General features: G+C 40.3%; 1 protein-coding gene across 2 annotated transcripts in view; it reads left to right on the top strand.

The window, feature by feature from the left end:
* Window positions 1-26,012, top strand: part of CDK5RAP2 (CDK5 regulatory subunit associated protein 2) — a 71,572-nt gene that overhangs the window by 43,277 nt on the left and 2,283 nt on the right. For both annotated transcript variants that reach the window (XM_082068097.1, XM_082068098.1), the window contains 15 exons: window positions 894-1,146; window positions 2,516-2,629; window positions 5,576-6,176; window positions 7,769-8,001; window positions 9,867-9,915; window positions 10,258-10,442; window positions 11,582-11,707; window positions 15,843-15,959; window positions 16,173-16,362; window positions 16,578-16,699; window positions 18,081-18,329; window positions 19,966-20,049; window positions 20,175-20,434; window positions 22,294-22,440; window positions 23,908-24,046. In XM_082068097.1, the coding sequence (XP_081924223.1) occupies window positions 894-1,146; window positions 2,516-2,629; window positions 5,576-6,176; window positions 7,769-8,001; window positions 9,867-9,915; window positions 10,258-10,442; window positions 11,582-11,707; window positions 15,843-15,959; window positions 16,173-16,362; window positions 16,578-16,699; window positions 18,081-18,329; window positions 19,966-20,049; window positions 20,175-20,434; window positions 22,294-22,440; window positions 23,908-24,046 (2,869 nt within the window). The remainder of the gene's footprint in view (window positions 1-893; window positions 1,147-2,515; window positions 2,630-5,575; window positions 6,177-7,768; window positions 8,002-9,866; window positions 9,916-10,257; window positions 10,443-11,581; window positions 11,708-15,842; window positions 15,960-16,172; window positions 16,363-16,577; window positions 16,700-18,080; window positions 18,330-19,965; window positions 20,050-20,174; window positions 20,435-22,293; window positions 22,441-23,907; window positions 24,047-26,012) is intronic.

The raw sequence follows: 26,012 nt of genomic DNA, 5'->3' as shown, positions 1-26,012 counted from the left end.
AATATAACAAAGGAAAGTGTAGAGTCTTGTGTCTGGGCAGGAACAACCCCAGGTTCCAGTATAAGTTGGGGAATGACCTATTGGAGAGCAGCGTAGGGGAAAGGGAGCTGGGGGTCCTGGGACAGCAGGGTGACCATGAGCCAGCACTGGGCCCTTGTGGCCAGGAAGCCAATGGTACCCGGGGTGTATTAGAAAGGGGTGGTCAGTAGGTCAGAGAGGTTCTCCTGCCCCTCTACTCTGCCCTGGGGAGACCACACCTGGAATATTGTGTCCAGTTGTGGCCCCTCAGTTCCAGCAGGACAGGGAACTGCTGGAGAGAGTCCAGCGCAGCCACCAAGATGCTGAAGGGAGTGGAGCATCTCCCGTGTGAGGAAAGGCTGAGGGAGCTGGGGCTCTGGAGCTGGACAAGAGGAGACTGAGGGGGGACTCATTAATGTTTACAGATATCTAAAGGGTAAGTGTCAGGAGGATGGAGCCAGGCTCTTCTCGGTGACAACCAGTGACAGGACAAGGGGCAATGGGTTCAAACTGGAACACAAAAGGTTCCATTTAAATTTGAGAAGAAACTTCTTCTCAGTGAGGGTGACAGACACTGGCCCAGGCTGCCCAGGGGGGTTGTGGAGTCTCCTTCTCTGGAGACATTCCAACCCGCCTGGACACCTTCCTGTGTAACCTCATCTGGGTGTTCCTGCTCCATGGGGGGATTGCACTGGATGAGCTTTCCAGGTCCCTTCCAACCCCTGACATTCTGTCATTCTGTGATTCTGTAATGTGACACCTACTGCTCTTACTGGAAAAATGTTTATTTTTCCTGGAATATTTGTTTATACTTCCTTTGCTTGACTGTTACATGTGAGCTGCCAACTCTCCATTTTATTCCATCCCTTTTTCAGACTGATTCTACTTACCTGCCCAAGAAGTCCCGTCTGCCCATTCTCTTAAAATCATCCAGATCATTAGGAAAAGTGCCTTTGAACTCCTGCATGCAGAAGTCAGATTCCAAACTACAAACTAATGAAGGTCTGAAAGCATGTGAAGTACAAACCAAACAACTTGAGGCACAAACAAATGGAGAGTTGGTATCGAATGAGTCTGTAACTGAAAACCTGGAAGAAGAGCCTGCACAGGAAAGCACATCAGTGAGAGGTAAATAAAGAGCAGACACAATGGCTTGTAATGCTGCTCGAAATAGTGGCTTCTCTCCTTGTAGCAGAAAATAAAAACAGATCATTTGTTTACCCAGCTACAATGCTGCTTAATCTTATTATTTTCTTGGGTAGGCAAATACAGATCTTGAAAAATGTTTTTTTTTTCTTTTTGATGCTAGAGTGTAAAACACCTTTGTATGGAATGGAATGTGCTTTGCATACATGACACAAAGTATATAATAAATGACAGTTTCATAGGGTGCCCACACATGCGCACATATGTGTCAATGTTATAGGATGCCAAGTCTAATGAAAACTGTCTGTAATGGAGACAAAAGAGTATAAAAATACTGTATTTGTTTCTGCTGCATAAATAAGTTTTTCCAATATTCCTCTGATCGGTCAAGTCATCCATGTCTGTTTACAGCATGCCTGGGTTAATTTAAACTAAGGTGCTGACAAAGTACCTGGATCAGCAAAGTATGATGAATGCGAGGCCAGGAACAGTGGGTATCGTATAAAGATTTGGAGTGGTAAAAACAAAATGCACTTAGCAGTTAGATTGAAAACTGAGTAGGGATGTAAAGGATAGGTGAGGGAGAGGGGAGATGTAAATACAAGAAACAAGATTTGATCAAATAGCAAGTGAGCCGCTGTCAAAGGCAGAGGTTGCGGAGGCTTTGTTGTTAATGACAACGTTGTCGTGGCAAGGGACAGGTATGGAACAACCTTATTGCAGTTGGTAGGACTATAGCAATTAATTTTGGTATGTGCGAAACCTACGGAGAATTCTGAGAAGGGCTGTATGTTGGATTGGATCCTGAAATGGATCAGAACGGATGAGCACTGCAGTCTGGGATTTCCTTCCCACGTGGATTTCTTCACCCCGGGTAACTGCTGTGCTGCAAACGGAGTAATTCTGAGACCTGATGTGACAGGAGATTGCAGAGGATTAGTGTATGATCAATGCTCAGATTGGAGAAACTTTTTAGCCTTTTCTCCAAGCTTAAGATAAAGCATTTAAAAATGCACTAAAATTGATTAGCTGTTACATTACAAAGGTGACTTGCAAATGTTTATCTTCATTTGTTGGTAGGAAGCCTTTGCAATTCACATTCTTAGTAGTTATCCTAATAAATAGTTCAGGTATTTAGAAAGTATGTACAAACACTGCTTTGTATGACCAGTAAAGTCATTTTCAATAGTTCGTCTTCCTTAAATGACTTTCCTGTTCCAAACTGTCAGAGAACCAAGTTTGAATTCATAGGGTGGGGTGGTTTTGTTTGTTTGTTTCTGTTTTAACTCTCCCTGCTTAATCTTTCTCAGTCACTTACTGACTTGTTTTATTTTCCCTCACTGTTCACCAGCTGACTCACTCAAACCGGATCATAGTGACGTCCAGGTGGAGTTGCAAGGTGTTGATCTGGGTACAGGGGACAAGAATGAATGTGTGATGGACAAAAATCAGCAAAACTATCAAGGTAGGGCATTTATATGATATAGTACAAAATCGTGAAAATATGAATTGCACAAAATTGTAAAAAACTGGAGGTAATTGTCTCCCTTGCCATTATTTGTGTATCTTAAATCTTGGATGTTTTAGCTAGTATGGATTAATTTCTCTAAGAATCCAAGTTGGTATTTTAAGGGTTATGCTTTCAGAAGGGCCACAGGGATTTATGAGTCTCATTTCCAGTAAAAATAATGAGTTGTATGCCTAACTCTGATCTCTATTGCTAATGTCCTCACTTCTGAACTCTTCTCTGAATTAAATGTTTGTTACTTATTACTTCTGCATCTAGTTATGAACTATTGGAATGAAGCAATTTGATGATAGAATTTTGCTTATCTGAATTATTTGAAGGCATTCAACTAGCTTGAGACCTAATGGAATCGTTTAATGAAAATGTAAATAGGCTTAATACTGTGCATTACGTGTTTCTGCATCATCCATTAGTCTTTTTCAGGAGGGCTTGAATAATCTGGTTAGCATGTTGCATATAGACTACAGAGGATACGGCCAATTTTGCAATCCTTTGTCACATCATTAATTTTATTTGCATAAGTAGTTCCATTGAAGCCAGTCGGTTGGTTTGCGGGATTGTGCTTTATGGTTGCCCTATGTGTGTGTGGACACATATGCACAGAGAGCTTATTAGTTCTCCTTTAATTAAAGGACAGCCAAGTTAACAAGTATAACCAGTGTTATAATCAGAAATATTTCTTTGCGTGAAATCAGGAATGTGGAGTTGAAGAGTTCATTAGTTATCTGGGGTTTTGTCCGTCTTAGTCCCCAACCTCCTGTGACGTGTGTTCCTGCAGCAGCCGCTGCCAGGGAAGGAGAAGCGAAGGAACCTGAGTGTCACATTCTCTTATTCAACGTGTCTTCTTGAATTCACACACAATGGAAGCGTTTCTGTCCCGTGATTCTGTCACCTCCGGAATGACACATAATGGTGTGCAGCGATGTGCGTGCTGCAGAGAACATCATCTCACCTTCATTTCCTATGTGTTGATATCCCAGTATTGAAGCTTCATTATTTTCCTGGCTTTTAGGTTATATTTGGTTTTATTCTTTTGTACTTGGGCTTGACTTGGTCCTTCCTATACAGCTGCCCCCCCTTCAAGATTTTGTACTGATTTAGAACTTGAAGCTGGGCATTCGAATTCTCTATGGAAACCTATTTGAAAGTATTAAGACCTCTGCAAGACCAATGAGTGACTCCCTGTCATGGTCCATTCGATGATGGTTCTTTTACCTTGATCTCAGAGTGCAAAATTAAGGCGACCAAAATGCCAAGGGGTTATAATTCAATCAAGCAGTGTTACTTTATTAATTTGCCCGTAAAGCGGCACACGATAGAGAGAGCGTAAGAAAAAGAAAAGGGAAAGAAATGGGGAAAAGTAAAAGTAAAGGTGAGAAATGAGGTTGCGTTTATCACCATCTAGTTCCAGAAGCTCCCTCTGGTCTCCGGTCCTGTGGAGTCCTGCCGGTCCTCTGTCGTGGTTCGGGATCCTCTGGTGGGAAGATCTTCAACGGCGTCCATTCTGGAGTCATCTTTTGTGCTTCTTCACCCCCTTGCTCCCATTGTTCGAGGCCAGTCTCCGCCTTGATTTCGCAGCCCAAGCTCGTACTGCGCAGGCTCCAAAGATTCACGCTTTCTTTTGCCAACGCTTACGTGTCCAGCATTCAGGGGTCTTTCTCTGGTCCATGGGGTGACCTCAGGACACTTGGCGAGCTTCTGGGCATGCTCCTTTTCATTGGCCATTGTTTTAGGGAGCAGGTGGGGAACATGTGTAACTGAGGCTGCAGGTGAGAACACAACTTCTGGACGACAGCTATTGTCCCTGGGTCAAAGAGACCATCATAACAATAACTTCAGGAGGCTGGGGCTGGTTTGGCTGAAGCAGCAGGCGAAGTCCACACAGCAGCCATTGTAAGCAGCAGCCCCCTGTATTGGAGAAACCAGTGCAACACAATGCTTCTCCTCGGGCCTCTCTCCAAGTCATTGTCCATGCGTTCTTTCTGTCAGGGCCTCAGTTCTCTCAGTTCTTGATGGCGATGTTCAGGCAAGTTATGCTCCATCTTCGGACCGACTCTCACACTCCCAAAAGGGAGGTTCTAATTCGTAGTGATCTTTTGCAGAACTTATAGAAGGGGAAAATTTAATTTACTGGTAACCAGAAAATAACTATTTTCTGAGATACTTGCACATACAGCTGTCGACATACACAGAACTATAAACATAGGATATATGTAGGAATATATAGCTTTTATTGGTCTGAGTCTGGGGTGATTGCATTACTTATGAATGGCAAAGTCAACTAAGGGATGTGCTGTGCATGCCAAATGAGTGCCAGTAAAACCTTTAACACCGATCATTTTTATGGATTTTTTTTTAGAACACATTTTAAAAAGAAGTTATTAAAGCCCTCTTTTCAAATTTTACTATTTTGTTGATAATCTTTTTAAAATGCCACTGACTTCATGCTCCAATTTGTTTTGTATAGATTTTTGAAGCGAGGAGAAAAAGAATATTTAATTAGAAGTTTTAGGAAGAACAATGTAAAGTCATAGAGTCTACTTTTAACTCGCAGTGCCTTATGTTTGAGGTTATCACCTTTGTTGCTTCATTGGTGTCTGATTCAGGACTGTGGATCGCAAAAGTCACGTTCTGTCATTGGGGAAAAGAGTGTTGTTATCTGAAAAGGTGATAAGGGGTTTGAAGCATTTGATGTGCAAGTTGAATTAGTGGGCGAATCATAGAAAGAAGTCAGAGGTTCAAAATTAATATTGTATACTTTGTAATTATTCTGCATTTTGATTCTGTTATTATAGAAGTAAATGAATTCATTCTAGTGCGGTTAAGAACAGAATGTCAGATAAAGTAATATTAATATTCACACACAAGCCTCTTGTTTTTCAGAAATGCAAAATCATCATAGCATTTGCAACACGAACAACCAGCGTTCATTAAAAGAGATAAATGAAGAGTTTTATTCCGTGGAACATGAGGACGTTGACTTGGCCACCACAGATCCAGCTTCCAAGTGCCTACGTTCTCTCCAATCAAGTGTAACAAGTACAGATGCACTTGATGACTGTGAAGTCATAGATGATATAGAAGAATTGAAATGCAGAATTAAGAACATGAAGTCTGAGCTTGAAAAGTACAAAATGTTCGTGTTTAATTTACAGACCTCTGACCAGCTTTTATCGAGCGATTTTTCCAATATAGTTTTGAGTGACACGGCCTTGCCTGCGGAAAGACGTGGTACACAAGTGCAAGATACAGCTATGCAAGAAATCAAGACACTTCCTAGTGTACATCAGTTGATGGATTATGAACTCCACACTGAAAATAGGAATTCAGAGTCTTCAGAAGCACCCAATACATGGACAGCACAAAACCTTAAGGAACTGCTGTCAGCAAATGAGGCGGAACTTGAAAAAGAGCAAATTGCAAATATGCATCTTGATGAATTGTATCATCTTCAGAACAAACTGAGAGAAACATCACCATCCAAGTGAGTAAAGCTATTACCGTTTCAGGTTCCTTTTTGTAAACAGCAATAGCAAATAACATAGGGAGGTAATATGAAGATAATTTTGTTCACATAGCAGCGTGTTGTTACAGTAAAGGCTGAATTTCACTAACATTAACACAGAGCAACTGAAACATTTAGTTAAAAGATGCCTTGAAGTACAAACCAGGATTTCTCTTGCAACAGAACTGCTCCTGATAAGCTCATATCGTCCTCCGTGACAGTTCTGTGCAGACACCCGTGTCTCTCCCCACACTTCAGGTCCGTGATCTTTTGAGGTCCCTTCCAATCCCTGACATTCTGTGATTCTGTCTAGAATATATACAAATCACAGACATCAAATGGGGGCCCATAAGAGGAAATATTTTTTTAACTTCCACCACCATCCCTGCTTTTTCCCCCTCTAATTTCATTATTGTTGCAAGGGCCTGTAGAATGGCAGGAGGTAAAACAGAAAGATATTTGGCCTGTTGGCTTTCTTCAGAATCCTTGAGTAGAAATATTTGGAGACACCGAGCAACCACCAACATGGACTATTGTAAATCTCTTAGTATTACTGCTATAAAATACAGTCATGCTCCACAGTACATATAAATTTACATACTTTGAAAATATACCTCATCCATTTTACAAAGGAAGGTCTAAGTGTGTAAATTAAGGAATGAGACAGTATGGATCGCTGTAAAGTTTTTATGGCCACTGTCTTGGACAGCGGCAAGAGTCACAAGTGACAGACCCCAGAATGAGTTATGCATTTCTATACAAATGACAATAAAAATTCTGTAACAACCCACACTGTCAGAGATTTTGTTTATTCCCCCTGTATTGTTTGATTCTCTGCAGCTTTTCAGATCCTCTCCCTTTTTCTCTCCACTAATGTACGGTTCTGTAGAAATAAGTCTATCATCTCTGATACAGACAGTGGTAGTAAAAAGGGGATGTCTGTGCTTGCAAGTGCAGAATAAATTCAGTTGATCTGAATAGATATTTATATTCTGGCATGTGGAGTACAAGAGTTTGGACACTGCAGTGGTTGTCACGGTCATGTCTCTGGTAATAAACATACAGAGACAGGCAGAATTTTCAGTCTGGGTTGAAACCATCAGCTCAGAAAGTCCAATATTGTGCTCCTGGCAGGAAAGACATGAAGTTTCAGAAGAAGGGAGTTAAAAACAAACACACAAACACCACCAACAAAAAACAACCAGTGAGGAAAGATATGTGTATTCTTAAAGATTCTTTTCATGTATTCACTCTTATTTACTTCAGTTTGGCACCTTTGCCTGCCATCGGGTTATTTCCAAGCAGAAAACAAGTCATCACTTTAGTTATTCTGCCCATCTTACAAATGAAGCAGCTAAATGAAGGATAATAACCCAGAAGTTATGCCCATAAATACAAAGCTCAACAGTTAGAGACAATACAGTTCTCATTGTGGCTGTAAAAGCATTTAAAAATAAAATTGAGTCACATAAAATTATAGCTTAGGAATATAAGTTTAATTCACTTTTTATTTATATTTAAATGTTATTTATGGTCAGAAAATTACTTTAAAGATCATTTCATTTTCTCAGGTATGATTCATTAGTTCATTCACAAGCTCAAGAACTCTCCTATCAACGCCAGCAAATTAAAGAGATCTGCAGTGCCTGTGTCGCTTACCATCAGCATCTGACGAGCCTTATTAAAGCTTTTGAGGAACTGCTGCAGGCCAGCGATGTAGATTATTACGTTGCTGAAGGCTTCCGTGAACAGCTGAATCAAAGTGTGCTCTTGTTTGAGAAGCTAGAAAGGAAATTCCTGTATGGTAAGTAGCAGTATTTTGTGCTTGTTGTCGGAGATACGTTAACGTTCTTAAAATGTGAAGGTTTGTTTGATTACTTTTTTTCTTTTTAGTGAAAAGGAAGCCTCACTTCCTTTTGGTTGCTTTTAAATGATTTATAGGAGGAGTGTCTTGGAAGGTAAAATTTTAGTGCTCAAACAAGACTTGATTTTACTTTTGTAGTTGTCCTCTATATTGACACCTTCCATTTTGAGTTATCTTAGCACGTGCATATTTTAACTGTTCAAAATATGGTGGTTAAAGCTTAGTATAAGTTTAATTACAAGTAGGCTTCAGGATTTTGTATTTCAGGAAATGGGAAACTACTTCTCAGTGAGGGTGGCAGAGCCTGGCCCAGGCTGCCCAGGGAGGTTGTGGAGTCTCCTTCTGTGCAGACATTCCAACCCGCCTGGACACCTTCCTGTGTAACCTCATCTGGGTGTTCCTGCTCCATGGGGGGATTGCACTGGATGAGCTTTCCAGGGCCCTTCCAACCCCTGACATTCTGGGATTCTGTGTGATTCTGTGGTGTTGCCTTCAGTCTGTACTTTGAAGAAAGTTAGCAGTGAAGTGCTGGAAAAGAGATACTAATATGAGTGAAATCTGGCAAGAAAGACCTTTTCCTATTGCAAGTATTGCTCTTTCTGACCCAAACTACTGGTAATACAGCTGCAAAACCAACATCTTCAGAGAAATACTTGAGATGGCCTGATAGGGACCTTGACCCCTGCGTCTTCCCGAAATTGGCTCTAGAAGATCCTTTGTGCAGAAACATCCAGGGCCCAGCCAAATAATGATCTGTATTCTGCCTTTCATTAAAGATAGTTGGCAGCATGTTGCAGTTTCGATGGCTCATATAAAGGAGTTGTGTATGAGAAAAAGGTATTATGGCAAGTGTGTCAGAGCGGTGTAATAAAAGATTGAGTGTATTCAATGATTTCGGTGGCTACAGAGATTCCTGGCATTACAAATGAGAAGACTGTGTGGTGAATAAACATTAAATGCCTTTAAAAAATCCCCAAACCAACAGATGGTATCCTATATACTACGAAAAGTCAGTGACAAGCGAGACAATTCAATATATCTAACACAATGGTGTTGCATTGAATCACACATTAAAATAAAATGATGTTTGTAGGGTTATAAAGAACATCCAGCGTACTAAGAATTGACTGTAAAGAAGCAGCATAAACAACCGTCTGTCTCTGCATTTCCATCCCGACCTTCAGTTCATTCCCCTGAAATTTCAACTGTGCAACCCTCGCCTGCCACTTTTGCTTAATTGCACAAAAATTTTAAAATATGGGGAGTCAAGGTGACACCAAGAAACTCTTATTTCCGTATTCAAATTAGTCCAGGTCTCTTGCACTGAACTGTGCTCGTGCTGACACACTGTACCACCGAGAATATCGCAGGCAAAATCCTGTGTGTGCCCTTTTCTTAAGGATAATTGGTTAGCCTGACTCTGGGTGGACAAAATCCAAGTCAGATGGAATTGTTTTTATATGATTTTTATTGAAGAAGCAATGACACCTAATGTACACCTAATCCTTTTGCCATCTAGCATAATATTTTTCATCTGTATGCTAACGAAAACACCACGGCTGTGAAATCTGGTACCTGTGGTATGTATTTTTTTGAACTCCAGAGAAAGCTATTCCTTTGTTGTTGGGCTAGAAATAATTTTGCTCATGTACAGCATTTGACATTAATACACAGTGTGTTGAGTATCTGTTGACTTCTCTAAATTCTCATTCATTTACCATTCTATATTCAAATGGTTTAAGACAGTGGGGGTAAAGATTATAATTCTTAACATCTGTTTTTAATCCAAGCTTTCTGCTTTGCAGGAGAATCGATAGATACAGAAGGTACTATACTTTATGAATTAGCTCAAAGGTAAGAGTGCAATTGAATGTTTATCAAACATGTGGTTGTTTGGTCAGTTGACAAGGATGCTCAATGTTTTGTAGCACAACTTCCACTGCTTTACTTTTTGGGAGGGCTTTGCTTATGTTGCCTGTTTCATTAATATCCATTTTGTTAATAAAATATCAATTTAAAAAAAACCAAAGGCTCTTTTTCCCCACTTCAGTCGTGATATCTACCTGTGATGGGCAGTGGTCTGTCACATAAATTCACTTGCTTTACCTGTGTCCTGTAAATTTGACGCTGTGCTCTCTGTTCTTGCTGCCAAAACAACAATTTTTACATTTTAAATCATTTTGTTTGGCACAAAAGGGATAATGAGAAGAACACCACAATGTACCAGCAACTGAAGGATGAATCGCCTGTACCATCTGCTCTTCATAGCTCGTCTGACTTTGATTTGTCAGAAAAGTCCTCTCTTGGATCACCTGAGCACAGGCCTGACCTGGAAGGACAGCACAGCACACGGGCGCTTCTGCCAAACAAATTTCCCCCAGGTAACTTTTTTTCCCACTGGAAGATTCACTGGATATTGGGAAAATGTGATAAATAAGACACAAGGGAACTAATTAAGAAATAATGAAGAATGTTTGTCTGCTTCAGCTTTCCAGTATCTTGCATAATCATTGCCGTTTCAGTAATAAGGCGTGCAGAGATGACAAGGAGTTGAACTACCTCCCGTTTGAAACAAAATTAACTATGATAGTTTGTGTCTTTGTTGTTTTAGACTATCATCTTTTACAGTACTCCAGACAGTCTTTAAATAGGCAAGTTATAAGGGGAAAATCGACAATTGTCAAGAGATCATTACATTGAAAAAGAGAGATTTTTCTAATTTTATAAAAGCCAGCGTTGTGTTTCCTTGAGAATTGTAAGTGCTGCATAATTAATAAGTGGTGTCATGTTTGACCTGGATAGTTTCACTAAGCACAAGTGGTGCTTGCAGTAGTTTCTTATAGGCAGCGATGAAAATTTAATAGCTGAGATAGCACGTACTGTTCCGGAGAAAAATATTGCAGAGTAAACCAGGAGTGTGCGACATGGATAAACTGACAAATAAGATAGTGACAGTTCGAACAGATAAGTTCCTGAGTAAAGCCGAAACTTACAGCCAATGGAAGAAAAATAGTAGAACGGCAAAGCAAGAAGGAAAAGGTACAGTAATGAAACTCGATCGAACAGATTTATTTATTATGGCATGCATTGTGTAAGTCAAAGTCAAATTTATATCTGAGTCACTGTGGTAAGCTTCCTATTGTTCTAAGGAAAAATGTGGACTGTTGGTGTGTCGAGCCTGAATGTGAAGCTGCATTGCAGAGCTTCGGATTCATTTCCTGGAAATTTGAACTAGATGCAATTGTTACCTACTACAGTTTTGTAGGAAGAAGAAATATAAAGACCCTTAAAACCAGACCATTGTTTTGGTTAAAATGTAGAACAGGAGTTTTCACTAAACACAAGGTTTGGGCACTATATGGAAAAAGACTCTTGTGGAGTCAGATATTTAATATCTGCCATTTGGAACAGCTCTGTATCATGTTTTAGCATGAACACATATTAAATTTGACAGGAGTACATAGTGTAAAGGAACACAATCATTTATGCTAAACGAGAAGTGGTCTCTTGGTTTATTTAGAGTTATTAATGGAGCATCTGCAAGAAATTCGAATCCTGAGACAACGTTTAGAGCACTCCATAAAAACTAATGAGAGACTGAGGAAGCAGCTTGAGAGACAAGTAACAGACAAGGAACTAGATCAAGGTAAGAATTTATCTCATGATGAATTAAATCCGTGTTTCCTACTTAAAGCCTGAAGGATCAAATGCTGCTTTTTCTGAAGAAGATGCACCCCTTTACAGCTGCAAAATGATGTGCCTTTCTCTGAACACTGCTGCACCTTGAGCACCAGCAGCAGACACAGCTTTGCCAGGCTTGGAGAGTGGCATAAATACAGAGCTGATGTGCCTGGACTCCATTGCTTCAAGTATATCCAGTACCAACATGCAGAGGTCACAGAATCCCAGAATGTCAGGGGTTGAAGGGACCTGGAAAGCTCGTCCAGTCCAACCCCCCGCCGGAGCAGGAACACCCAGATGAGGTTACACAGGAAGGTGTCCAGGCGGGTTGGAATGTCTGCAGAGAAGGAGACTCCACAACCCCCCTGGGCAGCCTGGGCCAGGCTCTGTCACCCTCACTGAGAAGAAGTTTCTTCTCAAATTTAAGTGGAACCTTTTGTGTTCCAGTTTGAACCAGGCGCTTTGCTCTAAAATACATCGCTGCTATTGATCCGACGTAGGAAATTTGTGGAAATAGCTTTCCTGCTCCCACTCTGTGCATACCTGGGATGCTCAGTACAGCCTCACTACGAACAGGACTGTTGGAGATGCCTCTTCTGGAATTTTCTGACTGCTTTAAGACCAGCTTGTGTTTATGGACAGCGGCAAAGTATCTGTAAGACAGAGCCTAGGCCGTGGTGCTCAGCTTGTCATTTGAATTGACGGGTGTGATAAATGTGTTCTCCCCATAATGACATAGCGAGTTTTTAATGAGATATACCTGACAGAAACTGATGGACATTTTAACAGAGAGCTGGTTTTCATTCCAAACTCTAATATCAAGCAGGGGATGAAAAATACTAAAAATAGGTATGCAAGTTCAGAATCACTACTCTCTGTTGCCAGTGTTCGGCATCTTTGAAAGCCAAGCTCTCTTTCCACAAGCAGGTAGCCGGGCTTTCCCTCGGGATGCTTTTCTAGCACCTTTTCAAGCACACGGTACCACTTTCTGAGACTTTACTCTGTTCTTGTTCTCCTTCCCACGTTTCCCCTCATAGGACAATTGATTAATATGCAATATTACTCAGAGTGGAAGCAGGCAATAAATACATACATGCTTTCCATTTTCTCAGTTTCTCTAATATTGACATTAGATTCATTATGTTTTACATCACCCCATGATGCATTTCTCTTGTTGTTTAAATGGAGACTACCTGCAAATGGCAGTTTGCCTTCAGAAATAATTTACAGTGATGGAAAGGTGTATAAAAAGCATCCATTTCATTCACCAAGTATTTACGTTGCTGGAAAGGCATACTGTTCTCATGAAATAACCACACTGAAACACTTCCAGCTCTTTTACAGCTTCATAAAGATTCTGGCAAGGACATCCATTAATGCAGTGAGAGTATATTTTCTTTATAAACTGTCTTGTGCCTTCCATCTGTCTTCTTCTTGCCTTAGTGCATCTACCAATGCATGGAGGAGAAATTTGGAGAAGAGAAAACACACCTACCTGTTGGAACAGCTCCTTTTTGTTGCCATGTCCTTGTAGTGCTTCCTGTTCTCTCTCAGTTTTGAAGATCTCTTTCATGTTATCAAATATGTGTATTCCCTCTCCTAGTAATGATGCTATTTTTTTTCTGAATAGATGGGCTGCTTTTGACTTTCAGTGTAAAACGAAGTTCCTAAGTGAAGGTGAAGAAGATTTGAGCTTTGAGACCTAATAATTCAAAACAATTTTTTACTTTTAGCTTAATATCATTAGTTTGTTTTCCTTTAAAAATCAAAACCAAATCGTAACATACATAATTGTTGATGAGAGCCTGTTAAATCCATGTGGTATTGTTTATGCATAGAATTATTCTTACATGATAAATATTATATAGATACACACATCTGCCCACTATTTTTTGCCATGATATTTTTAATATTTAGATTCTCCAAGTATTTAAATGCCTCTGGGCTTCTAGTATTCTATAAATGACTCAAATGTTGGTAATGACTACATCGTTACTGTAGAGCTGAGGTTTGCAGTGCAAGTAGAACTAAAATAATTGCTTCAGTCATTTCAAATGTTAGGCTTCAAAATAAAATCAAAGGTTTGAGTTTCCTAGGTTTCAAATGTGATTAATGGCAGGTAACAGTAGAAGGGGTTTTTGTTTGCTTTCTTTTAACCCCTAAGTTACTAATATATCTGCTCAGACTTACCTTCAGTTTAGTATGCCATTATTTTGCTTTACCTGGGAATGATTTGCTGTGATTTTTAGTAGAGCCTTTCAGTCAGTGTTTCCTTTGAACCCTTCAAGGTACGCTGCCTTAGCGCTCACTTTTTCAGCACAAAACATAATGAAAACTCAAGTGTGTTGCCATTGTAGGCCCTGATGCTCCACTTTATCCCGGTGAGCTGGACCTTTGCATCTCTGGAGAGCGTAATTGTTGTCAGCGGGGCCCTGCACACAAGGCGTAGTCTCAGTAGTGGGTCAAATTGCAGGATTGTGGCCTTATTGCGGCTCTACTTTATCCCTTATTATGTAAGATAACTAATAGTTATATTCTAAAGCCTTTCAGTAGAACTGTGATAGCATAACTTTTCAAATAGGATAAAGCTGGGTGATGGGCAATAAATTAAATTAGAATCAAGATGAGACCATCAAGCCTTGCCACTTCAAGTTGAATTGCTTTGTTAAAATCTGAAAGGAAAAAGCCTTTTGAGTTCACCTAGCTACCTCAACTCTTTAACATATAGATAGTAAAATGCCATTAATGCCAGGTTTCTAGAGCCTTTGAGTCTTTCAGTAACGACAAGAGGTGCATATCATGGCACACTACATCCCAGTTAGGTAGTGGGTAAAAGCTTCAGTCGGGATTACAATAAAATGAGATTACTCAGAGGAAGTGCAGCACATCAAATTGAATTGAACTGCCAGAGCTGAAAGGCTTCCTCCTCATACATTCTGCTAATTTTTTTGCCAGCTGGTAATTTCTCTATTAACCAAATAGTTGACACTCATGTCGTTATCTTGAGCTTTAAAGTGTAAGAGATACTGGGATAACCAATCAACTGAAAAATACTTTTAATAGTAATGTTAATTCCGGTGGGTCCTGAAGTGTTTTACTGACTATAAGCAGGTTATAAAGGGCAATAACAATTATTCGACTGGCATTTCAGAAGCAGCCACCTTGAGAGTGGAATGTGGCACTTTTCAGGCTGTCACATTACACATCGCTGTGGGATGAGTAGCGTAGATACACTATATTATGAGGATTACCTAGGCTGGAATTTGACTAACTGGATACAAACACTTATAGTCATACAACTACTGCAATAAAATCCTCCGAGTAGGGTTCATCACCCGAAAGTTACTGAAAGATAGATGTGTAAAAAAGGCACTGGAGAGACGTACATCTGTTCACAGGGAGGTGAATGGGGGAACATCAGATATGTCGCTCTCTGGAGCTGCTTCTTTCTCCCCGTGACTGTTGATGGTTGATCGACACTGTCTCAGTTAAGTAAATCTTAGATACACGAATTTAAGAGGGATGAATCTTCATCCCCATGATCATAAATGGGTTCTCAGTTTGTAATCAGAAGCAAAGACAGTGACTCTAGCCTTATGCTCTAGACTGATGTATTAACAAATCTGCTACCAGTCTCTTTACGTTATTTCCCACGTTAACCACCATTAGTTGGTAGAATCCACTGCTCCTCTGCGGTGGTGTCATTAAAGACAATGGACAGTGAACGGAGCAAGACTGAAAGATAAGGTGAACCTTCTTACAGCTTGTGTTATTTTCAGAGAAAAGCAATGTCACAAAATCCTCCTGCATTTTGTCCCGTTGGAGTATGAGCTGATAGGTAAAGACTGCCAGGGATAATTTTGCAATTTTGGTAATGGTTGCCCAGCAATGAGAGGTACTTGCGAGGAAGGGCTTTGGATTACTTGGCATTAACCTGAGCTGCCTTTTAGTCTGTAGGGATAACCTTCAAAATACAGAGGGGAGAAATATCTTTCATAACATGTTTTTCTGCAATTTTGTAAATTGTTCTTGTCTGGAAAGTTTAATCTTTAATGACCTAGAGATGACTCATAAATCATCTTTTATGTATATATTTATAGGTTCTGCAAACATTTTTATCCATGGCTCAGAGCAGCATAATTCCCTGACTTCTGAAATACATTTCCTGAGGAAGCAAAATCAAGTTCTGAATGCAATGCTAGCAAAAGGATCCAGAGGTAAAAATGGACAATTGTACTTTACAGGAGCAGGCTGCAACTCATTCCAGATCAGAAAACAATAAAATATTGGGAAAAATAGTGAAATACTGAAATCCTAAAGCTCACAAGAGCAGCTCTTGTTTTCTGACAGCCTCTGAAAAAGCTGGTTTTGGTAAAAAGCTTTAGTGGGTTGTGGGCATTGCGAATACCTCGTGTTTCTTCTCATTTCAGATAAACAAAAGGAAAATGAAAAGTTAAGAGAATCGCTTTCTAAAAAGAATGTAATCATTGAGCATCTTCAAGAGGATTATGAATGCATCAAGAAAGAAAATGAAAGGTTGCAAAAACAAATTGGCCAAAAGGAGGATGAAACCAGATATCTGACATGTCAGATTTACAGCAGTCGTAATGAATTAAACAGGTATTGATTCTATCCGCATTTAGACATTAATTTAGAGAAGAAAATTGTCAATGTGACAAGCATGTGCTTAGCCATAGCGATTAACGTTAATGAGGTGCATAGATATATTCAAAAGGCAAGGGAGGAATTACGGAGGAAAGGGGAATGGATTTTAGATTTTGAAACAAAAGATAAGAATTTACCTTTTAACATAGACCTTTATTGGGACTTAACAGGTTGCAGACAGAAATTAACATCAAGCAACATCAGCTTTCTGAGAATGAGAAGTTACTGCAGTCACTCCGAACCGAGAGCAAGGTTTATGAGAAGTTGGAAGAGGCAAGAAGGAAGAGGACAGGTACAAATGCACCATTACTTCTACGCCCTCAGCCCTTGCAACCCTTCCGTTCCCAAATATCATCTCATCAAAGGACAGTAGGGCTCGGTCACCGTTTCTTTGTGTCTACATGTGTCAGCCATGCAAAGTAGAACTGACAACTTGATGATAAAAAGCTGCTTTTCACTTAGGAGCGTAGCTGTGAGGTGGAGATGTGTGATGTGTTCCGACTAGGCACATGCAAGTTCCTTTATCTTTTTAGCTAAGCTAAAAACAAATATTGAAGATTCAGTGGCTCAGGCTGGATAAGCTTTATTGAGATCTTAGATATTGTTATCTAAATAGATGCTGCTGCATCCTCACAGGTAGCACTTTACTCAAGTAGCTTGTGCTTTCTCTGGTGTGAATATGAGGGTGGTGTCTCCTCCCCAGGGCTGGCGAGAAGCCCTGGCACTGATTTCTGAATGAGACCTTTAATAAAGTCCCGTCTGCTTTTCTGTTCCCAAAGGTGAGGGGTAAGAATGAGACTTACCCTGAGCTCTTTCTACCCCTTTTAAAGAAGCTACACCACCTCACAGCTGTTGGTAAAGTTAGGTTAAAAAAGCCAAATGCTGTTCCTTGCTGCATACTCGTTACAAGATCCAGTAAATTTCCCATGGGAAGTTCTTGTAAAAGTTGATATTTCTCCCTGCTACTTCACATAATACGCCCTGCTGTCACCATGTCCTATACCCAGCTGCAGCCAAGAGCCCTGTTGGCATAAGGCTTCATGCCAAAGTTGGCTCAGGGGTGGAAGGAGGTGTCTTTGCAGAACTGGTCATGTAATTAGAGAGCAGCAGCTCAGCCCCTTCCCACCGTCAGGAGAACAGTTTGGTTTCAGCGTGAAGGAATACCTGGCATTATTTATGGACTGGCCTCCTCCTCTGAAAAGATGAACGCAGCCCTTGCGTTTTTCAGGTTCAGATTTGTTCCTCTGCTTGCCAGGTGATTGTTAGTTTCTTTTTTCTTCCGTGTACAACATAAAACTCCCAATTCTACTCCATCCCTCCTCCACACTCTGAGATTACCCATTCCTTTTTCTTTCCCCAGACTGTGCATTAATGCACTTCACATTTTGTAAATCCTCTTCATTCTCTTTTTATTATATTATTTCTGCTTTTGGCAGGAGACTTGTTAGCTTTTATGGACAAAGTGAAAAATAATTTTCGGCTCTTTAGATCTTTTGAGGGTAGAAGCAATTAAGACATGCTTTTTTGTCAAACCATTATCTTAATGCTGTTTGTAGTTAATTCTAAATGTTGAGGATAAAGCTGGCTATAATTTACTTGCTCAGCATTCTGATAACGGCTAATATAATTTTAATTGTTAAAGATGTTAAGTGTTTCTTTTGAAATTGTCTCAGATCCCAGATGTGATGCGTCAGAAGAATTCCGAAAAGATCAGAATAATCCACTTGACTTACATGAACTATTGACTGAAATACAGAGTTTACGAGTGCAGCTCGAAAGAAGCATAGAGACAAACAAGTCTTTGCATGAAAAATTAGAGGAACAGCTTTCGAAAGAGAAGAGAGAGGAAGCGGGATCAGTGTCAGCCGTGAATATCAACTATCTTGTCAAACAAGAATCTCAGCATTATGCAGGAATGAACGGTACTGTGCCATACGTGCTTTTGTTATCCTGTAGAACCTGTGCCTTGTGCTTTAAAGATGCTCTTAAAGCCTCAGACATCAGCTGTGCGTTTGGGAGCTGCCCATCAGCCTTTCAAATCCCGTTCCTGTTAGCGCTATTAGTGCATGGGGAGGTGAAATGCGCTCTGCACTGTCTTACCGCCTCCAGCTGTCACCTCCTTTTCATTCAAGAAAAGCATTTGCAGACAGTCTCTGGGATGGAAGGATGCCTACATTAAATTGCCATCAATTTTGCTTACCTGGGGGTTCTTTTTTTAATGCAGAACTCTATAGCGTTCACTAAGGCTAAGCATGTATTACTGAAGAATGATCAATAAGTGCGCTAAATGGTCATTGTATAAATCAGTTGTCCGCTTTTTGCCCTTCAGGAATATTTTACCTTTATTTCAATCACTGTTAAGTGATACTATTTTAGCAAATTGGGGAAAAAGTAGCGTTTGCACTCAGGGATAGATTATTGTCCCAATACAGATGTATGTGGGACACAGAGGGCACAAAAATATCCTTTATTGCTGCTAACACACTGTGCATAGTAACAGCTTTCCATATGTACAGCATATAGCCTCCTACTGCCTGCACATTGTGTTATGGGAACCAATAATAATGGGCTTTTTGGGTCGATACACTTCACCTGAACATGCCAACCTATATCTTACGTGCCACACAGAGCAGGCAGCACCACCAAGCAGAGGATGAGTGTGAGAACTCGTGAGACACAACAGGGTCTTTTACCACCTTACTGCTTTGGTGGGTCCATCATGTCCAATCAGAATCGCGCTTCACATGGAATACATAATAAGCTTTACCCTATTCTGTACACGTCAGAAAGATGCATAACATTTATGGGTTGTTACCATTCTGTGTGTACTTTATACCTGAACACTGAATTACAGTCATGTGCTCCACGTGGGGATGGTTCCCAGTCATGATCAAGTGGCTGTGGAACAACTCTCATGGGAAACCTGGACCACCAGTATTTCCAAATCACATTTGTTCCGGCTTAGTTTGTAGATAGAATCCTGGATGTTGCTTTTGACCTGCATCAGGTAGAGCAGTCAGGCACTGGAGCTCATTATTTCTTTAAGAAAATGGTGAATTGAATTATAATAGCTTGGTTTGATGTGGACCAGAAAGACTCCTGGGGATGTCAACAGCTGAACTTCTGAACTTGTTCGTTTTCTACGTGTACTGTGATTAATCTTTACTCATTACTTGGACAATTTCGAAGGTCAGGAGGAGGATGTAGGTATGATCTTAAGTATGGTATAGCTGTGGAGAGCATCATACTTTTTTTGTAGAGTTAATGGGAAGCTTACATTTGTTGATTAAAACATCTTCATCAGGATGTATTGTAGATTTTCTGACTATGACTTGATTTTGGGAGATACCTGGAACTTTGCATAGTTGCTAAAAAGATTAATGTAGGTAAATACTGGAAGATACATCACACGATACTAGAAAATTAGTTGTGTTTCCTGCTTCCTAAGTCCAAGTGCAGCATCAGCAAAATAAAGGAACAGAAGTAGAGCTAGGAAGTTTATTTAACGCATGTTAACTTCTACTGATATACTCTTCCTTGTGCTGTTTTTATACATAGAAAATCTTTGCAAATGCCCTGCTACCGGCAGAAACATTTCTGAGCTGCAGAAACACGGACATTGCCTTTCGCTAGCAAAACCAGGTACATTCCAAAGTATCTTAAACATGCGTGTTACCACTATCCCAGCCTTGCTGTTTAAGAGAAATCTGTGTCAATGAGCTCTATATGTAAGGATAAAAAAATTAAACACTTTGTTTCTGTCCCAGGTACGCATCCAGCTTCTAAAGACGATGTAGACAGCACTTCACACTGCAGCAGCACCTCGTCGTCCAGCACGGCCTGTACCCCCCGCCTGGTGCCCGGACATCGGATGTGGGCGGACAAAAACGGGCGCCACGTCCTTGGCTTGATCGAGGATTATAACGCTCTGCGGAAACAGATCTCAGAAGGGCAACAGGTTTTAGGAGAAATGGAGATTTCTTTAAGAAAGGTCACTGGTACGAAACTGCAGGAGTCTGGGATAAAGGTAAACGGTGAAAGCTGTTGGAAGATGGTGAATTTTACCTAGAGGTGCAAAATGTATAGGTTACAAAAGCAAAGGAGGAGGTTAATGGTGCAGCAGGCACCATTAACTGAATAACTCTGTCAGGACACCTTGGCAGTCCAAGTCTCATCTAGATGCAGGCACGTATTTGTGATTCCGGGTTAATGAGGCTATGGATAAATTAGTTAATTCTAGTCCTTTAATAAGCAATCTTGCTTTTACATGCAACTTGAACTGAAGTGAAACTATTTGCTTTTACTGTGGAAATTGGTGATTGTTACGCTGGAAACGATAAAAAAGCCAAACAAAAACAACAAAAAAAAACCCCACAGATAAACGCCAATGGCATCCTCGGGTGGATTAGAAGGGGGGTGGTCAGTAGGTCAGAGAGGTTCTCCTGCCCCTCTGCTCTGCCCTGGGGAGACCACACCTGGAATCTTGTGTCCAGTTGTGGCCCCTCAGTTCCAGCAGGACAGGGAACTGCTGGAGAGAGTCCAGCACAGGGCAACAAAGATGCTGAAGGGAGTGGAGCATCTCCCGTGTGAGGAAAGGCTGAGGGAGCTGGGGCTCTGGAGCTGGAGAAGAGGAGACTGAGGGGTGACTCATTAATATTTACAACTATATAAAGGGTGAGTGTCAGGAGGATGGAGCCAGGCTCTTCTCAGTGACAACCAATGACAGGACAAGGGGTAATGGGTGCAAACTGGAACACAAAAGGTTCCACTTAAATTTGAGAAGAAATTTCTTCATGGTGAGGGTGACAGAACACTGGCCCAGGCTGCCCAGGGAGGTTGTGGAGTCTCCTTCTGTGCAGACATTCCAACCCGCCTGGACACCTTCCTGTGTAACCTCATCTGGGTGTTCCTGCTCCATGGGGGGATTGCACTGGATGAGCTTTCCAGGTCCCTTTCAGTCCCTGACATTCTGTGATTCTGTGCTTTTTGTGCTATCACGTGTGCTCACACAGTCAAATGATGTCTGAATGACACTCAAGACTTTCTGAAGTATCATATATTTTCCAATGGCCTAGTTAAGATACTGATAACGACAGAAAAAGTAATCTCTCTGTAAGTTTTTAACTTGTTTTGTTGGTGTAAAGATAAAAGCAGCAAGTTTCCCAATCTGCAGTTTCCTATCAAGCTTTACATCACTGAAGTTTCCAACTACTTAGCAAATGGGGTAATTTATGTGATGGGAGGATTCCGGTTAGCTAACAATGCTAAAAAAAGAATTCAAATTGTGTGCTGCATGGGGCAGGAGCTGTGAATGCTTTTTCCATTACCCTTCCCCTTCTGTATCACCATTGCTTTGGTAATTCATCTGCTCCCCGTCTATTCTTTCCCTCCTTTATTTCACATTTATGCAATTTCTTCAATTTGCTTTTCTCATCTGTCAGCAAAGGAAAACATTTTATGTGTGTCCTGATAGTTATTTTAGCATTAAACGGAACAGTTTAAAGGGTCTGCTAAGGAAGAAACATCTATATTGCTTAAATTGATGTCTGTAATCATTTGACTTTCAAATAGCATGACACGAAATGCAAATGGAAAATGAAGAGAGTTGCCAACTGTTACCATGTGGCATAGCAAATCTAGTAAATACAATCTATTATTAATCATGGCTATTGATTAGGATAAATCCTCTCCCTTCCTGAAATTCTCAGATAATGCATAATTCAGCAGTCTTTGTAAATGAACAAATTAGCTTTAGTGGCACACAATAGCTGGGTACATCGTCTTAAATATGAAATCATACCAACTGGATTGAAACCATTAATTAAGATTGCATTTTCCTAATGTTTTAAGCATAAAATATAACGTGTCTCTGATCCTACGATCCAGGTACCGGACCAGATGTCACTGCACAGCTTTTCTGCAAATATTCACACAGTACAGCAAATTTTAGAAGAGGCTGCACGTTTACTGAAGCTTCTCTGGAGAGTTTCCCTGCCCCTGAAAGCTGGACCTGGTACTGCTCATGGCACTCAGGTACTATTATTTTCCATTTGGGGTTTTTTGGTTAACTATTGTAATGTGTCAGGGAAGTTGCAGCAGTTAGGAACGTGTCATTTGGGAAAATCTTTTGAAAATCTTGAACCCAGGATGCCCGGTGTCTGGATACGTGGATTTATTCAGCTCTCATCACTGCAGGCTAAGGCTGAATGTGTCCTGATCATATTGTAAACCAGGGTATTATTTATTTACAAAATACTTTATATTAAAGATGTAATCTGTAGCCCTGTTACATGATAGTCAGGAATCCTAGGCAGGTGGCAAATGTTCCATTTCAACAAGAAAAGGTTTGGACTCCTTGTTATAGAACGAAATTCAATTTGATTATGTATATACTAGTAACAACAGAACTTCAGCAACTTTGATTTAATATCAGCTACATTTGTATTTTATATTTTTGATGCCTAAGCTGTAAAATAGGGATTTTATTTTTAAAGTATGACAAAACCCCAAGACAAGTTTTATAACATTTTAACTAAAAAGGACTGCGCTATGCAAATGAATGGAAGTAGACTGAATGAGGAATGAATTATCTGTACTGTCATGGTACCAGCAGTCAGTAATGAAACTGTTTCAAGCTCTGGCTTTAAAATAATTCTAAAGTGTTTTTCACCAAGGTTTTTGTATGTGTTTCCTAAGGGAGGCTGGAAAACAAAATGAAACCTTAGGAAAATGAACATTTTAGATGTAATTCTAATAACATTTTTGTTGATATTTTCTGGCATCCTTAGATGGGCAAAATCACAAAAGCAGTAAGAATGAACAGTGCTGTCTCATACACTTCACTGATATTTGAGCTCCTATTTGGGATGTCTTGACAAGTGTGCATACTTCCACTTGTACCCTTACATATTCTATAGAGACAGCTATATGTTGGCTTGGATTGCAGCATCTGAACAAATCACAGGTCTTTCAGTGTATGTGTGATGCATCTAATGGTTTACTGTAATATACTTGATCTAAACCTTCTTCATCTGGATCACTCAATGTCTGTGGGACCCCAAATCCCAGGACTGCACCTAATTAGAGTCTAATTACGTCTTTTCTGGAGTTTGTTACCCAACATCCTGAGATCTTAAGAACATTAGATTGCTTCTGATGTCTTAAATGCAGGGTATGAAAGAACATCTCTTGAAGCTTGATTCTAAAAGATACTGAGCATTCACTGCCTTCTCTTCAGCCCCACAGGAGCTGTGAGTAATCAGTTCTTCTGAAGAGCTAAATGCTAGGGGCGAATTCCAGAAGACAGTATTATTTAACAAGTGGCACAACAAGAAAAATTGATAAGCTTCAGTTTACATGAGGATGGGAATGTGAAAGGACATTTTAAGTTGTTTATACTCTGAAGAAGCTTGAGGGCTCTTGTACAAAAGTATTTAGCAATTAACAATGCACAAAGTAGTTTTATATAATGCCTTAATGCGTTTTCTTCTTGCAATTTAGGATGAAGGAATGAAAGCAGAAATATTGAGATTACGTAAGAAATTGTCCGAGCAAGAGAAGAAGTTACACAGCACAGTGAAACGCTTGCACTCCACCAACCAGCTGAAGGAAAACATGGAGAAAGTCATCATTGACCAGCGTAAGTACTTCAGTACTGGTGCTTTTCTAATTTTTATAGTCCGTGGCTACCTCTAGAATTGTAGAACCAACAAAATAGATACAGGCACCTGTTCTTTTGCAGTTGCTCTGGCTGGTTTTCCTTGTGCGCACTCAGTTTGTGACAATTCATGGGGTTCAGACTCTACCGAACTGATGGAAAGAAGTTGCCCAGCTACAAAAGGCTGCATAGAATATCATGAGAAGCAGTTCAGTTTTACACAGCCCACTGATAATGTGTCAATCTACGCAGCTGTCACTAATTGCCAGTAATTACTTGAGTTATTCCCTTTCAGATCGTGCCATTCTCTGCATTTTCTACCCTACAACAGTTCCTGGCAGAGGCAAAGTTACTGGTGCTGTAGACCATCCCAGCCAAAGTGTGTTTGACATTGGCCTCAGAATTGTGACTTTGCCTCAGTCTTGATAATGGTGGAATTGGGCTTGTAGATTTTCTGTTTTGTGTATCGCACCAGAGAACTGAGCACTGGGAAAAGCCAGAGCAGCAGGAAAAGAGATTTCTCAATGTTCCACACCAGATCGAGAAGTGCCAGAGAACAGAAGGCTCAGAACAAGTGAAACAAAAGCTTACTATAAGTCATTTTTTAAAGAAAAATTAAGACATGCTGTGAAATGATATTTTACCCTTAGCAGCCATATTGAGAAAATTATGCAGAAGCATGAAAACAAGTGGGACATGAGATATATTGTAGCTGTGTTAAGCCAGGTGTCTGTTTTAAGAGATTAATCTCTTCTGCTTTAGAGTTTAATCACTCATCAGAAGAGATTTGAATGCAGGTAACCTCTTCTCTACCTTCATGCTATGGCAATATGTGTATTGCAGGAGGAGGATTTAATTTTCTTCTTTAAAAAAACCCAACTATCTTTACCTTAAGAGGTGTGGGACTAAATGACTCATTAGTCTATGCTAGAATGGCACTTGTGTTGTCAGTAATTCATCTAGACTATAAAATGTTACACATCACACAAAGTTATGAGAATGGCCATAATACTCTAAGTTGCTCAAGTCATTTAAATGCAATGTACAGGAATAAATGTTATTTTGCTCCATAGCCTGTAATCTTTATATCTAAGGTACATGTATCTTCTGTGCCTGCAGATTATTTTTATCCAAAATTATGTTTTGTTCAGGTTTTAAAGTTAAATAGTTCCATTTAGGGTTGTCATATAGAAAATCAAAGCCACTCTATTGTGTCTGTCCAAATAATATCCCTGGGGTAGATTTGTTTGGTCAGTTCCTGGTTCCAGTGACATCTCAGGCAGACATACAGGGTAATGTCAGTAGGGCTGGGCACAGTATAAATCGGCAGAGATTTTTTTTACCCTTATGGCCAAAATGTCATCCCCATAGCCACCCACCCACCCACCCTTTCAAGAAGAAAACTGTAGCATCTCCCCTTGATTTTCCTCACTCCTTTTCAGGGCATTCAGCCTCAGCTGAACCAGCTCCTAACAAGACAAAGCTGCATTTCCTGAAAGCTCCTTAATGCAAAGCACCGCCTGGGTAGCAGCAGCTCTGCTGTTAGTGTCTCATCCTCTACATTCTCTTCATGTACTGAATTTAATATTTTTGATTTAGAAAAATCTAGTTTGCCAGGTGAAATGAATTTACTAGCGGAGTTCTTTATGAGCGGAGAGCACTGAGCTGCACAGAAAGACCTGGATACGATTTTCTGTAAGTTTCATTCATTACGGGAATTACAGATGTCAGGTTACCTTTGCCTTAAAGAGCAATTTCAGAAATGTTGCTAAATTGCATCTGTACACAAACTCCTGACCAAGCATACAACAAACCCAGTGGATCATATGAAGCTGCTGGGTTTTGTTAGGATGCTTACACTTGTTTTTTTGGTATTTCTTCCTTTCTCCTTTTGCTAGTAAGAAAGCAAAGGCACAGCAGCAGGTGACCTTCTCTGCCTTCATTCTCC

This window comes from Streptopelia decaocto (genome assembly GCF_964273445.1).
Source record: "Streptopelia decaocto genome assembly, chromosome: 17".
Taxonomy (NCBI): Eukaryota; Metazoa; Chordata; class Aves; order Columbiformes; family Columbidae; genus Streptopelia; species Streptopelia decaocto.
Note: the sequence above shows the minus strand (reverse complement) of the source record. Positions and strands in the feature narration are given on the sequence as shown.